Source organism: Littorina saxatilis, linkage group LG9 (assembly GCF_037325665.1).
Source record: "Littorina saxatilis isolate snail1 linkage group LG9, US_GU_Lsax_2.0, whole genome shotgun sequence".
In the NCBI taxonomy this organism is placed as follows: Eukaryota; Metazoa; Mollusca; class Gastropoda; order Littorinimorpha; family Littorinidae; genus Littorina; species Littorina saxatilis.
Genome location: NC_090253.1, coordinates 57,510,884 through 57,523,383, shown reverse-complemented (window position 1 = coordinate 57,523,383; position 12,500 = coordinate 57,510,884). Strand labels below are relative to the sequence as shown.

The following is a 12,500-nucleotide window of genomic DNA, read 5'->3' as shown; positions in this document are numbered from 1 at the left end:
CTTTTTCTGATTCCAAAAACATATACATATCTTATATTAGGATTACAAACAAGCTCTGAAAATTAAAAATATGAACATTGCGATTAAAATTAATTTTCCGCAATCGATTTAAAAACAATTTCATCTTATTGCTTGTCGGTCCCTGATTCCAAAAACATATAGATATGATATGTTTGGATTAAAAACAAACTCAGTAAGCTAAAAAGAATAGACATACAGAAAAGCGTGTTATCCTGCTCAGCGCGACCACAACCGCACTATTCTGCATGGCTTGTCGATTTCACTGCCTTTGCCACGAGCGGTGGACTGACGAAACTACGAGTATGTGGTTTTGGTGAAAAAAGAAGTGCGTTCGGTTTCATTCTGTGAGTTCGACAGCTTGACTAAATGTTGTTATTTCGCCTTTCGCGACTTGTTTTTATATTTAGTCAAGTTTTGACTAAATATTTTAACATCGAGGGGGAATCGAAACGAGGGTCGTGGTGTATGTGCGTGCGTGTGTGTGTGTGTGTGTGTGTGTGTGCGTGTGTGTGTGTGTGTAGAGCGATTCAGACTAAACTACTGGACCGATCTTTATGAAATTTGACATGAGAGTTCCTGGGTATGAAATCCCCGAACGTTTTTTTTCATTTTTTTGATAAATGTCTTTGATGACGTCATATCCGGCTTTTCGTGAAAGTTGAGGCGGCACTGTCACGCCCTCATTTTTCAACCAAATTGGTTCAAATTTTGGTCAAGTAATCTTCGACGAAGCCCGGACTTCGGTATTGCATTTCAGCTTGGTGGCTTAAAAATTAATTAATGACTTTGGTCATTAAAAATCGGAAAATTGTAAAAAAAAATAAAAATTTATAAAACGATCCAAATGTACGTTTATCTTATTCTCCATCATTTGCTGATTCCAAAAACATATAGATATGTTATATTTGGATTAAAAACAAGCTCTGAAAATTAAATATATAAAAATTATTATCAAATTTTTTTTTCGAAATCAATTTAAAAACACTTTCATCTTATTCCTTGTCGGTTCCTGATTCCAAAAATATATAGATATGATATGTTTGGATTAAAAACACGCTCAGAAAGTTAAAACGAAGAGAGGTACAGAAAAGCGTGCTATGCAGCATAGCGTAACCACTACCCCGCTCTTCTTGTCAATTTCACTGCCTATGCCGTGAGCGGTGGACCACGAGTATACGGTCTTGCTGCGTTGCATTGCGTTCAGTTTCATTCTGTGAGTTCGACAGCTACTTGACTAAATATTGTATTTTCGCCTTACGCGACTTGTTCCTTCTTTCCTTTCATCTTTTGCTCTTTTTATATTTAGTCAAGTTTTGACTAAATATTTTAACATCGAGGGGGAATCGAAACGAGGGTCGTGGTGTATGTGTGTGTGTGTGTGCGTGTGTGCGTGTGTGTGTGTGTGTAGAGCGATTCAGACTAAACTACTGGACCGATCTTTATGAAATTTGACATGAGAGTTTCTGGGTATGAAATCCCCGAACGTTTTTTTTAATTTTTTTGATAAATGTCTTTGATGACGTCATATCCGGCTTTTCGTGAAAGTTGAGGCGGCACTGTCACGCCCTCATTTTTCAACCAAATTGGTTCAAATTTTGGTCAAGTAATCTTCGACGAAGCCCGGGGTTCGGTATTGCATTTCAGCTTGGTGGCTTAAAAATTAATTAATGACTTTGGTCATTAAAAATTTGAAAATTGTAAAAAAAAATAAAAATTTATAAAACGATCCAAATTTACGTTTATCTTATTCTTCATCATTTGCTGATTCAAAAAACATATAAATATGTTATATTCGGATTAAAAACAAGCTCTGAAAATTAAATATATAAAAATTATTATCAAAATTTTTTTTTCGAAATCGTTTTAAAAACACTTTCATCTTATTCCTTGTCGGTTCCTGATTCCAAAAACATATAGATATGATATGTTTGGATTAAAAACACGCTCAGAAAGTTAAAACGAAGAGAGGTACAGAAAAGCGTGCTATGCAGCATAGCGTAACCACTACCCCGCTCTTCTTGTCAATTTCACTGCCTATGCCGTGAGCGATGGACCACGAGTATACGGTCTTGCTGCGTTGCATTGCGTTCAGTTTCATTCTGTGAGTTCGACAGCTACTTGACTAAATATTGTATTTTCGCCTTACGCGACTTGTTCCTTCTTTCCTTTCATCTTTTGCTCTTTTTTTGTTGTGCTTTTTTCCCCTGTAATGATTCGATACAGTCTTTTACTAATCATCGTTTCGCTGCGCATATCACGTTCTGCCAAATTAAAATTAAGTGTAAAATTCAAAAGGACTTCCACTATCATCTCTCTCTCTCTCTCTCCGTCTCTCTCTCTCTCTCTCTCTCTCTCTCTCTCTCTCTCTCTCTCTCTCTCTCTCTCTCTCTCTCTCTCTCTCTCTCTCTCTCTCTCTCTCTCCATGATTTAGGCAGATTTATTTATCATGTTAACAAACGCCGTGATTTACTTCCTAAGGTGTAACAGAATGATTTATTTTGCTTCATGTCTCTCTGTTTTGTTGATGTGGTTGAGTGCATTGCGTAGCTGCTGGTTTTTAAACAACTTTGTCCTTTGATGTATGTTGTAGTTGAGGATGTATTTGATGAGGCACCAGCCATCCCCTGTACATGTCTGTATGTATTGTGCGTGTGTGTGTGTTTGTTTGTGTGTGTGTGTGTGTGTATGTGTGTGTGTGTGTGTGTGTGTGTGTGAGTGTGTGTTTGTGAGAGGGGGTGAGAGAGAGAGAGAGAGAGAGAGAGAAGAGAGAGAGAGAGAGAGAGAGAGAGAGAGAGAGAGAGAGGCTGTCATGTTTGATATATGTACCGGTTGTAACGGGTCAGTTGGCCAAAACAATAAACTTTCTGAGTTCTGAGCTCTCTCTCTCTCTCTCTCTCTCTCTCTCTCTCTCTCTCTCTCTCTCTCTCTCTCTCTCTCTCTCTCTCTCTCTCTCTCTCTCTCTCTCTCTCTCTTTAGAACTGAAATTGTAACATCGTTTGAGGCGCGACTCGTTCAGCAGACACCGTTTTAACTATACGCATTAACAACAAAAAAATCAAAACTTGTTCATCAGAACAATTCATACCGTAATCAGAATCATTAGATGTAGCAGTCACCATTGGTAATGCAATACAGTGGAAAGTTAACTCCCCTTTAAAGACGTTACCCCCCCCTCCCCCCTCCTCTTACTTAAAAGACGTTCTACCTTTTTTAAGACTGCTTCTCGGCGTCTAGAAAGATATCACCGTTTTAAGACTCTCTCTCTCTCTTTTAAGACCGGGGGGGGAGGAGGGGGGTCTGAAATAACACGTTTACACCAAGTATACGTTCACACAAAAATGACTGACCTTCATTTGTTTGTTTGTTTGTTTGTTTGCTTAACGCCCAGCCGACCACGAAGGGCCATATCAGGGCGGTGCTGCTTTGACATATAACGTGCGCCACACACAAGACAGAAGTCGCAGCACAGGCTTCATGTCTCACCCAGTCACATTATTCTGACACCGGACCAACCAGTCCTAGCACTAAGTAACCCCATAATGCCAGACGCCAGGCGGAGCAGCCACTAGATTACCAATTTTAAAGTCTTAGGTATGACCCGGCCGGGGTTCGAACCCACGACCTCCCGATCACGGGGCGGACGCCTTACCACTAGGCCAACCGTGCCGGTCTGACCTTCATTATAAAAGGGTTAAACTTGAGAAGAAAACAAAATGTCCATCCCGGCTAAAAGAAGTGAAGACGTTCAATGCGTACGTTACTTACCCGTCCGGTTCACAAACTCGCAGTACAGTCCAGAGAAATAATGTCCAAGACAAAAAGTTCCCTGTGCAGTGAAAAGCTCCTCTGCCTAAATTTAACAAAAGGCCTCAGTGCACTAACCCAGACAACTCCGAAATGTCTGCAGAGATACTCTTTCACGGTATGTCTTGTGTTTTGTCTGTCAGCACAGGCTCGCCTCTCCCCACAATGCGTCTTCTGTTTTTTATGCCCTAGGCGGGGTTTTTTGGGGGTGGACTTTTTTACATTTAGTCAAGTTTTGACTAAATGTTTTAACGTAGAGGGGGAATCGAGACGAGGGTCGTGGTGTATGTGTGTGTGTATGGGTGTGTGTGTGTGTGTATGTGCGTGTGTGTGTGTAGAGCGATTCAGAGTAAACTACTGGACCGATCTTTATGAAATTTGACATGAGAGTTCCTGGGTATGATATCCCCGGACGTTTTTTTCTATTTTTCGATAAATGTCTTTGATGACGTCATATCCGGCTTTTTGTAAAAGTTGAGGCGGCACTGTCACACCCTCATTTTTCAATCAAATTGATTGAAATTTTGGCCAAGGAATCTTTGACAAAGGCCGGAATTAGGTATTGCATTTCAGCTTGGTGGCTTAAAAATTAATTAATAATGACTTTGGTCATTAAAAATCGAAAATTGTAAAAAATATATTGTTTTTAAACGATTCAAATGTACGTTTATCTTTTTCTTCATCAGTTTCTGATTCCAAAAACATATAAATATGTTATATTTGGATTAAAAACAAGCTCTGAAATTAAAAATATAAAAATTATGATCAAAATTAAATTTTCGAAATCAATTTAAAAACACTTTCATCTTATTTCTTGTCCGTTCCTGATTCCCAAAACATATAGATATGATATGTTTCGATTAAAAACACGCTCAGAAAGTTAAAACGAAGAGAGGTACAGTCAAGCGTGCTATGAAGCACAGCGTAACCGCTACCGCGCCAAACAGACTCGTCACTTTCACTGCCTTTTGCACTCGAGGCGGACTACGTTCAGTTTCATTCTGTGAGTTCCACAGCTTGACTAAATGTAGTAATTTCGCCTTACGCGACTTTTTTTTTTTGTTTTTTGTTTGAGCAATCGATTATTCCCACGACAGAGGAATGTAAATCAGTTATTTTCCGAGCTGACCAGTCCACACAGCACACGGTCCAACAAAGTGGACACTGTCCAAAACTACAATGCTTCTGGTGTAGTTTCTATTCTGGAAGCCACCGGGTTCACAAGTATTCACACAAACGATGTGTCACAACAGAAGAGCTAACATGTTGGCTGACAAGAGTACGCACCCTGTTTGTTGGTTCTACCCGGTTGACAGGCAAGAAATCGGGTGTCGGGTATCGGGTGTGACTGACTGAGCGGGATTTGAATACTGAGTATTACCCGAGATTAAAGGGACCCTTACTTTTGGTGTGTTTGTGTGTGTGTGTGTGTGTGTGTGTGTGTGTGAGTGGCTGGTGTGTGTGTGTATATGTGTGTGTATGTGTGTATATATATATGTGTGTGTGTGTGTGTGTGTAGCTGGTGTGTATGTGTGTGTGTGTATGTTTGTGTGTGTATGTGTATGTGTGTGTGTGTGTGTGTGTGTGTGTGTGTGTGTGTGTGCGTCTGTCTGTCTTTCTGTCCATCTACAATTCAATTCAGTTCAATAAAACTTTGTTGTCTGAATGCAACAAACAGAAATTTTCCTTTTGGCTCGTGTAACATCACATAAAAACACACTCTCAGAACATATAGACACATAAAAGTGTATCTGTCTGTGTGTCTGTCTCTTTGAGTCTGTGCACGTGTATGTGTGTGTGTGTGTGTGTGTCTGTGTGTGTGTGTGTGTGTGTGTGTGTGTATGTGTGTGTGTGTGTGTCTGTCTATATGTCTGGTTTGATCCCTTGTCAATGTATACAGTTTTAAACTGTGCACGGGTCTGGCTGGCTGGCTGGCTGGCTGGCTGGCTGTATGCACATGTATTTGTGTGAATATCGAGATGGTTGTGTGTGTGTGTGTCTGTCTGTCTGTCTGTCTGTTTATCTGCCTGTTTATCTGTCTACCTGGGTTTTTTTCTCTCTTCCTCTCTGCCTGCCTGTCTGCCTGTCTGTCTGTCTGTCTGTCTGTGCACAAGAGAATAGTTTTATCACACAAGTGTAGCTGTGTGTTTATCACTTCTTCAAGCCACTCTTGTATGTGTCTCTCTCAAATCGATATCAGGCAAAATGCACTCATGTTCAACATGATGTTTCTGCTGTCTGATAGCCAATATAACTTGTTTAAACCAAGAGCAAACTAACAGACCACTTCAACAGTGCATTGAACTAACAGTCTCAAGTTAATATGACAGCCCACTCAATCAGAAGCACATATACTTGTGTCTATGCATACGCACACCTACGCATGCCTTCATGTATACACACATAAGTCTATACTGTACACGGACGCACACGCACGCACGCACGCGCATGCACAAACTCAACACACACCAACAAACAAACACACACTCAGACGCACACACACACACACACACACTAACACGCACACACAGACAGAGACCGACAGAGAGTTAACCCCCTCTCCGATCGCTTAAAAAGACTCAATTCCCTGCATCGCCGAGCTGCAAAACTTATTCTGCATGATTTGAATAGGTCCACGGATGATAAACTAAAGCTCTTGAATTTCCTCCCCTTGAAAGATCAGTTGACGTTAAACAAGGCTGTGTTCATGTATAAAATTCTAAATGACGACTGTCCTAAATATTTGCAATCACATTTCAAACATGCCACAAAAAGATATGGGTCCCAAAAAATCATCCCTCCCATACCTCGCATAGACCTCTACAAATCGAGTTTAGCCTTCTCGGGAGCGTTTCTCTGGAACTCCTTACCCCAAAAGATAAGAAATGCAACTTCAGTGAAAATGTTTAAGAGACAGTCTCGTTCACACATCATTCGTGAATGAAATGTCTTGTTCGATTGTTATTTTGTTAAACATTTTGTACTAATGTTAACGGATGTGTAGCTGATCGGAGCAACTTATTCCCAAATGAAAGGTATAACTATGTCAATGTAATTTTGTAATTTTTTGAGTTCTCCTTATGTAATTCCTTAAATGCACATTGTGTTGCATTCTGTACAATGTATTTCTGTATTTTATATGATTGAATTTATATTTGTAATGTGCGTCTGTCTTTATGTGTTGTATAAAGGACAGGTTGGAAGAATAGGCTTTGCCTAAAACCTTTATCCTTTTGTAATAAAGTTCTGAGTCTGAGTCTGAGTCTGAGTCTGGCAAGAGGAAGATCATGATTTTCATTTAAAGATAAGCGTGCGGTTGTTATGTGTATGCGGGTGGCTAACACACAAGCTAACACTGAGTCAATCTACCCTCTTATCACTGGATCTTACGCCTCAGTTCTTGCGTTGCAAACGATCGTGCCGCAGCTTGTCAAAATATTTACACCCCCGGTATAGGGGTGTGTATAGGATTCGGTCGATGTGTTTGTTTGTTTGTTTGTGAGTTTGTGTTCGCATATAGATCTCAAGAATGAACGGACCGATCGTCACCAAACTTGGTGAACAGGTTCTATACATTCCTGAGACGGTCCTTACAAAAATTGGGACCAGTCAAACACACGGTTAGGGAGTTATTGGTGGATTAAGATTCTACAAGGACTTATAGAGGGACATATTAATGATCAAAGGGAAATAACCACACTTGTTAGCAGTGCCTGCTCAGTTGGTGGCAGTGAGAATGCTAAGGACGGGGGTGTTTTTCCTACCTCGGAGGAATTTCTTGTTTAATTCGTTTTGTGCTGTGGGTACCCTCCTTCCCTTGCAGGCTACCTTGCAAATCAAGATATCTCAGTCCAGGGTCTTGTCTGTCTTCTTCTTCTTCTTCTTCGTTCGTGGGCTGAACTCCAACGTTCACTCATGTTTTTGCACGAGTGGGTTTTTACATGTATGACCGTTTTTACCCCGCAATTCAGGCAGCCATACTCCGCTTTTGGCCCGGGGGAGGCATGCTGGGCACAGTATTCTCGTATATCTATAACCTACCGAACTCTGACTCATGATAACAGGATCTGTTCCGTGCGCACTTGGTCTTGTGCTTGCGTGTACACACGAAGGGGTATAAGGCACTAGCAGGTCTGCACATAAGTTGACCTGGGAGATCGGACAAATCTCCACCCTTAACCCACCAGGCGGCCGCGGCCGGGATTTGAACTCACGACTTTTCGACTAGGAGGCCGATGATCCCCTTACTAGGTCACTGCACGACGCCCGTCGGTCTTGTCTGTAAATCCCGTTCCTTCTCAGCTGGGTTCCAGACTCCTGTGCATTGAGAATGCTTGGAATTTCTAAATTAAAACAGATAAAATTATTTTTGTTTTGTTATGCGTTTTACTCAGTAACTGTTTCTTGAGAGTAAAAAGTCATGTTGCCAAACAATGGGGATTATGTCCCTTTTTGTCGCTCGTTGTCACATACTGACTATGATTGAATTGTATAGACACACACGTTTTTATCAGATTCAGGGATTTAATGATATTAGACAGTAAACGTTTTTGTTAAGACTGACAGTTTACTGCTATTTTTTTTTTTTTTATCTGTAGTGGATACACTTTCTCTTTCTTCTCTATCTCACTCTCTCTCAGTCTCTTTCTCTTTTTCTCTCTTTATATCATATGTAATACTCCATTTTTCGTGCTTCTGTGATGTTGTTGTTGTCAGTTGTTGTTGTTGAAGTACTAGTTTTGTTTTCGTTATTCTATCAGTATTGTTGTTTTGATTGGTTTGAATTATAAATTTACAATATCGTCCGCCAATCAGTTTAGTATTCATAAGTTTATCTTGTTGTGCTCCTTTGTCAAATCATACATTCCATGGCTTTGTTAAATTGTACCTGAATAAAATACTGTTTAAACCTATTGTATAGACATTCACACAATGCGTCGACAGGAGCGTAACAGAAACGCTTTGTACAGTGGAACCTCAGTGTCAGTAACGACCACTCAAGGGGCCATACTGAGAGGGCGACCAACAGTTGTCGTTGTCGACAGGTGGTCACAATGGTAAGGCGAATTATTTTATTTTCAAATCGTTAGGGGATCTTTTGGTTGGTCGTAATGGCCCGGGCAGGTGGTCTTTGTCGAGAGGTGGCCGCCGGGCCGGCGGGGCATGTTCGACTGACTGTCTGTTGCTGGCACAGTATTGACTGATCGTGATGTGATCACTAATTTGAATTTAATTACATCCGGGTGGTAGGCTTCGTATCAAATTAAACACTGTGACAGCACAGACAAAGAAATGCTGAACGTGTTTGCCAATACAGACGGCACGCAGACATCAGCTATACTGCAGAGACATAGGCTACATATCTCTGGCTATAGCAAACACTGTACTCTCGGCGCATGTTCTCAAAAGCGTGGTGACCCCTTGCACATCCGGTCTTACAGGTACATTTTGCTTTTGGAATGTCAAGGACGACAAAAAGTAGAGCCAGCTATGATGTATTTCGTGCACCCTTATTTATCCACTATTTTATGTGTTATAGGGGTGCAATAGTTACATCGTGGATTTGACAAGAGTACAATGGAAATACAAGAAATATACCAAGAGTACATTTACAGAGACAAAGAAGGGAGGTCATGGGATATATATATATATACTAAATACACTTTCCACAGCTCAAAGTAATTCATTGAATCATTGATGTATTCCTTTTAATAAGTGGAGCGTATTCCAAAGGAGATAATCGAAGTCAGAAAACGAAATCGGAGGTAGTTATCTCCCTTGAAACCTAGTCTATTCCTGGTTTCAAAGGCTGAAGAGCGACCAAGCTTCCTTGAATCCTTCGCCTTCCGGCTTGAAGCGATGGCAGAGTCAATACCTCCCCGCAACATTTCTCGCAATGATTCTCTCAAGAGACAAACTGACAGATCGTCGCTCGACACCCTCCTGCAGATGGGATTCCCAAAGCAAAGATGGTAAAGTTTTTGCTTGATTTTTTCACCTCACATCGATAACTTGAAATAGCCGTTGAAAGTAAGCGAAAGTTTTTGTTGCTGGGACAGGCTCTCGTTGTCTGTCGGTCCGACCAATCAGGCAGAGCAAGATGTCAAGACTGAAGGATGGGTGGATTAGTCATTGGCCTGTGATCGTGACCGTAACACGCCTTACTTCGCTATTATGGTCTTCGGCAATATGACCGAAGAAGATATATCGCTATCATGTCTCGCACAAACATCATGAACACAAATGTTGTCTTAGGTTTAACTTATCATTGATTAAATTTTGTGTTATTGTTGCATAATTATTACTTATTATGGTTGTGTTTAAATTCTTATTAGCTAGCTGTTTTTCATCAAAATACCAATAGAATTTAATCGTTTACTGTTGACTGATCTGGGTGGGTGGTCGAGTGGTAACGCACTTGCGCTCGGAAGCGAGAGGTTGCGAGTTCGACCCTGGGTCAGGACGTCAGCAATTTTCTCCCCCCTTTTCCTAACCAAGGTGGTGGGTTCAAGTGCTAGTCTTTCGGATGAGACGAAAAACCGAGGTCCCTTCGTGTACACTACATTGGGGTGTGCACGTTTAAGATCCCACGATTGACAAAAGGGTCTTTCCTGGCAAAATTGTATAGGCATAGATAAAAATGTCCACCAAAATACCCGTGTGACTTGGAATAATAGGGCGTGAAAAGTAGAATATGCGCCGAAATGGCTGCGATCTGCTGGCCGATGTGAATGCGTGATGTATTGTGTAAAATAATTCCATCTCACACGGCATAAATAAATTCCTGTGCCTTGAATATGTGCGCGATATAAATTGCATAAAATAAAAAAATAAATAAATAAAAAAATCCCTGCGCTTAGAACTGTACCCACGGAATACGCGCGATATAAGCCTCATATTCATTGATTGATTGATTAGGCCAACAAAAAAAAATTGTCTGTTTCTGGTCACCCGACCGACCCTAAATTTCGGCGCCGACCCTAAACTTTTTTTTTCCAAACTCAAAAAAAATTTTTTATTTTTTGGTGGTAAAGGACAGGGTGAGAAAATGAACAACATAAACGTGTGAAAACGAAAGTCCGCTGACGATTTGTAAATGTGTTGAGTGTCTTGTCTCTATGTATAGTGAATCCAGTCTCTTTGCGCGATTTTTAAAGTTAGTTTTATTGGTCTACATTTGGGGTAAAAAAAAAATAAAAAATTAAAATCCCTACCTACCGACTATTTTTTTTAGCCATGTTACCAGAAACAGACAATTTTTTTTGTTTTGGCCTTTGTTGTCAATCTCAATTCTCATCTTGAATTTATAAATTTATAGCAAAACCACTTTTTTTTCTTTTCTAAAATCTGGTTAACAGAATTTGCTGTGATTTGATCTAGATAAGCTGGGTGTCAACCCTTGCACAGTGTTAGTCTCAGTCTTTGGTCATTGATGTATATGTGTTTTTTTTTTTTATCTGCTGCATTCTGGTCTGACCCATCAGCTGCATGGGTGGGATTCTTCCGGTATATGCCGGAAAGCCGGATTCGATTATGGCCTCATTTTACATTTACTTAGTCAAGTTTTGACTAAATGTTTTAACATAGAGGGGGAATCGAGACGAGGGTCGTGGTGTGTGTGTGTGTGTGTGTGTGTGTGTGTGTGGAGTGTGAAAATTGTAATTAACATTATTTTTTTTATACAACGATCGAAAAAAAAATTGATCTTATTCTTCATCATTTTCTGATTCCAAAAACATATTAACATATATACATTCGGATAAAAAACAAGCTTTGAAAATTAAATTTTAAAAATATTAAAATTATGATTAAAATTAAATGTCCAAAATCGATTTAAAAACAATCTCATCTTATTCCTTGTCGGTTCCTGATTCCAAAAACATATAGATATGATATGTTTGGATTAAAAACAAGCTCAGAAAGTTAAAAAGAATAGAGATACAGAAAAGCGTGTTATCCTTCTCAGCGCAACCACTACCGCGCTAATCTCGCTTGTCAATGTCACTGCCATTGCCCCGAGCGGTGGACTGACGATGTTACGAGTATACACTTGGTGAACAAATGCAGTGCATTTAGTTTCATTTTGTGAGTTGTGTGAGTTCGACAGCTTGACTAAATGTTGTATTTTCGCCTTACGCGACTTGTTTTTTTGACTCACATGCGAAGCAAAAGTGAGTCTATGTACTCACCCGAGTCGTCCGTCCGGAAAACTTTAACGTTGGATATTTCTTGGACACTATTCAGTCTATCAGTACCAAATTTGGCAAGATGGTGTATGATGACAAGGCCCCAAAAAACATACATAGCATCTTGACCTTGCTTCAAGGTCAAGGTCGCAGGGGCCATAAATGTTGTCTAAAAAACAGCTATTTTTCCCATTTTTTCCATTTTCTCTGAAGTTTTTGAGATTCAATACCTCACCTATATATGATATATAGGGCAAAGTAAGCCCCATCTTTTGATACCAGTTTGGTTTACCTTGCTTCAAGGTCAAGGTCACAGGAGCTCTTCAAAGTTGGATTGTATACATATTTTGAAGTGACCTTGACCCTGAACTATGGAAGATAACTGTTTCAAACTTAAAAATTATGTGGGGCACATGTTATGCTTTCATCATGAGACACATTTGGTCACATATGATCAAGGTCAAGGTCACTTTGACCCTTATGAAATGT

General features: G+C 40.2%; 2 protein-coding genes across 5 annotated transcripts in view; one reads left to right on the top strand and one right to left on the bottom strand.

The window, feature by feature from the left end:
- Window positions 1–4,042, bottom strand: part of LOC138976592 (uncharacterized protein C22orf15-like) — a 34,302-nt gene extending 30,260 nt beyond the window's left edge. For all 3 annotated transcript variants that reach the window (XM_070349442.1, XM_070349444.1, XM_070349443.1), the window contains exon 1: window positions 3,787–4,042. The gene's annotated coding sequence lies outside the window, so the exon portion shown is untranslated. The remainder of the gene's footprint in view (window positions 1–3,786) is intronic.
- Window positions 4,043–9,645: 5,603 nt separating this feature from the next.
- Window positions 9,646–12,500, top strand: part of LOC138976578 (ubiquitin-associated and SH3 domain-containing protein B-like) — a 31,076-nt gene continuing 28,221 nt past the window's right edge. For both annotated transcript variants that reach the window (XR_011459079.1, XM_070349424.1), the window contains exon 1: window positions 9,646–9,797. Coding sequence is in view for 1 of the 2 variants with exons in the window: in XM_070349424.1 (XP_070205525.1) it covers window positions 9,685–9,797 (113 nt within the window). In the remaining variant the exon portion in view is untranslated. The remainder of the gene's footprint in view (window positions 9,798–12,500) is intronic.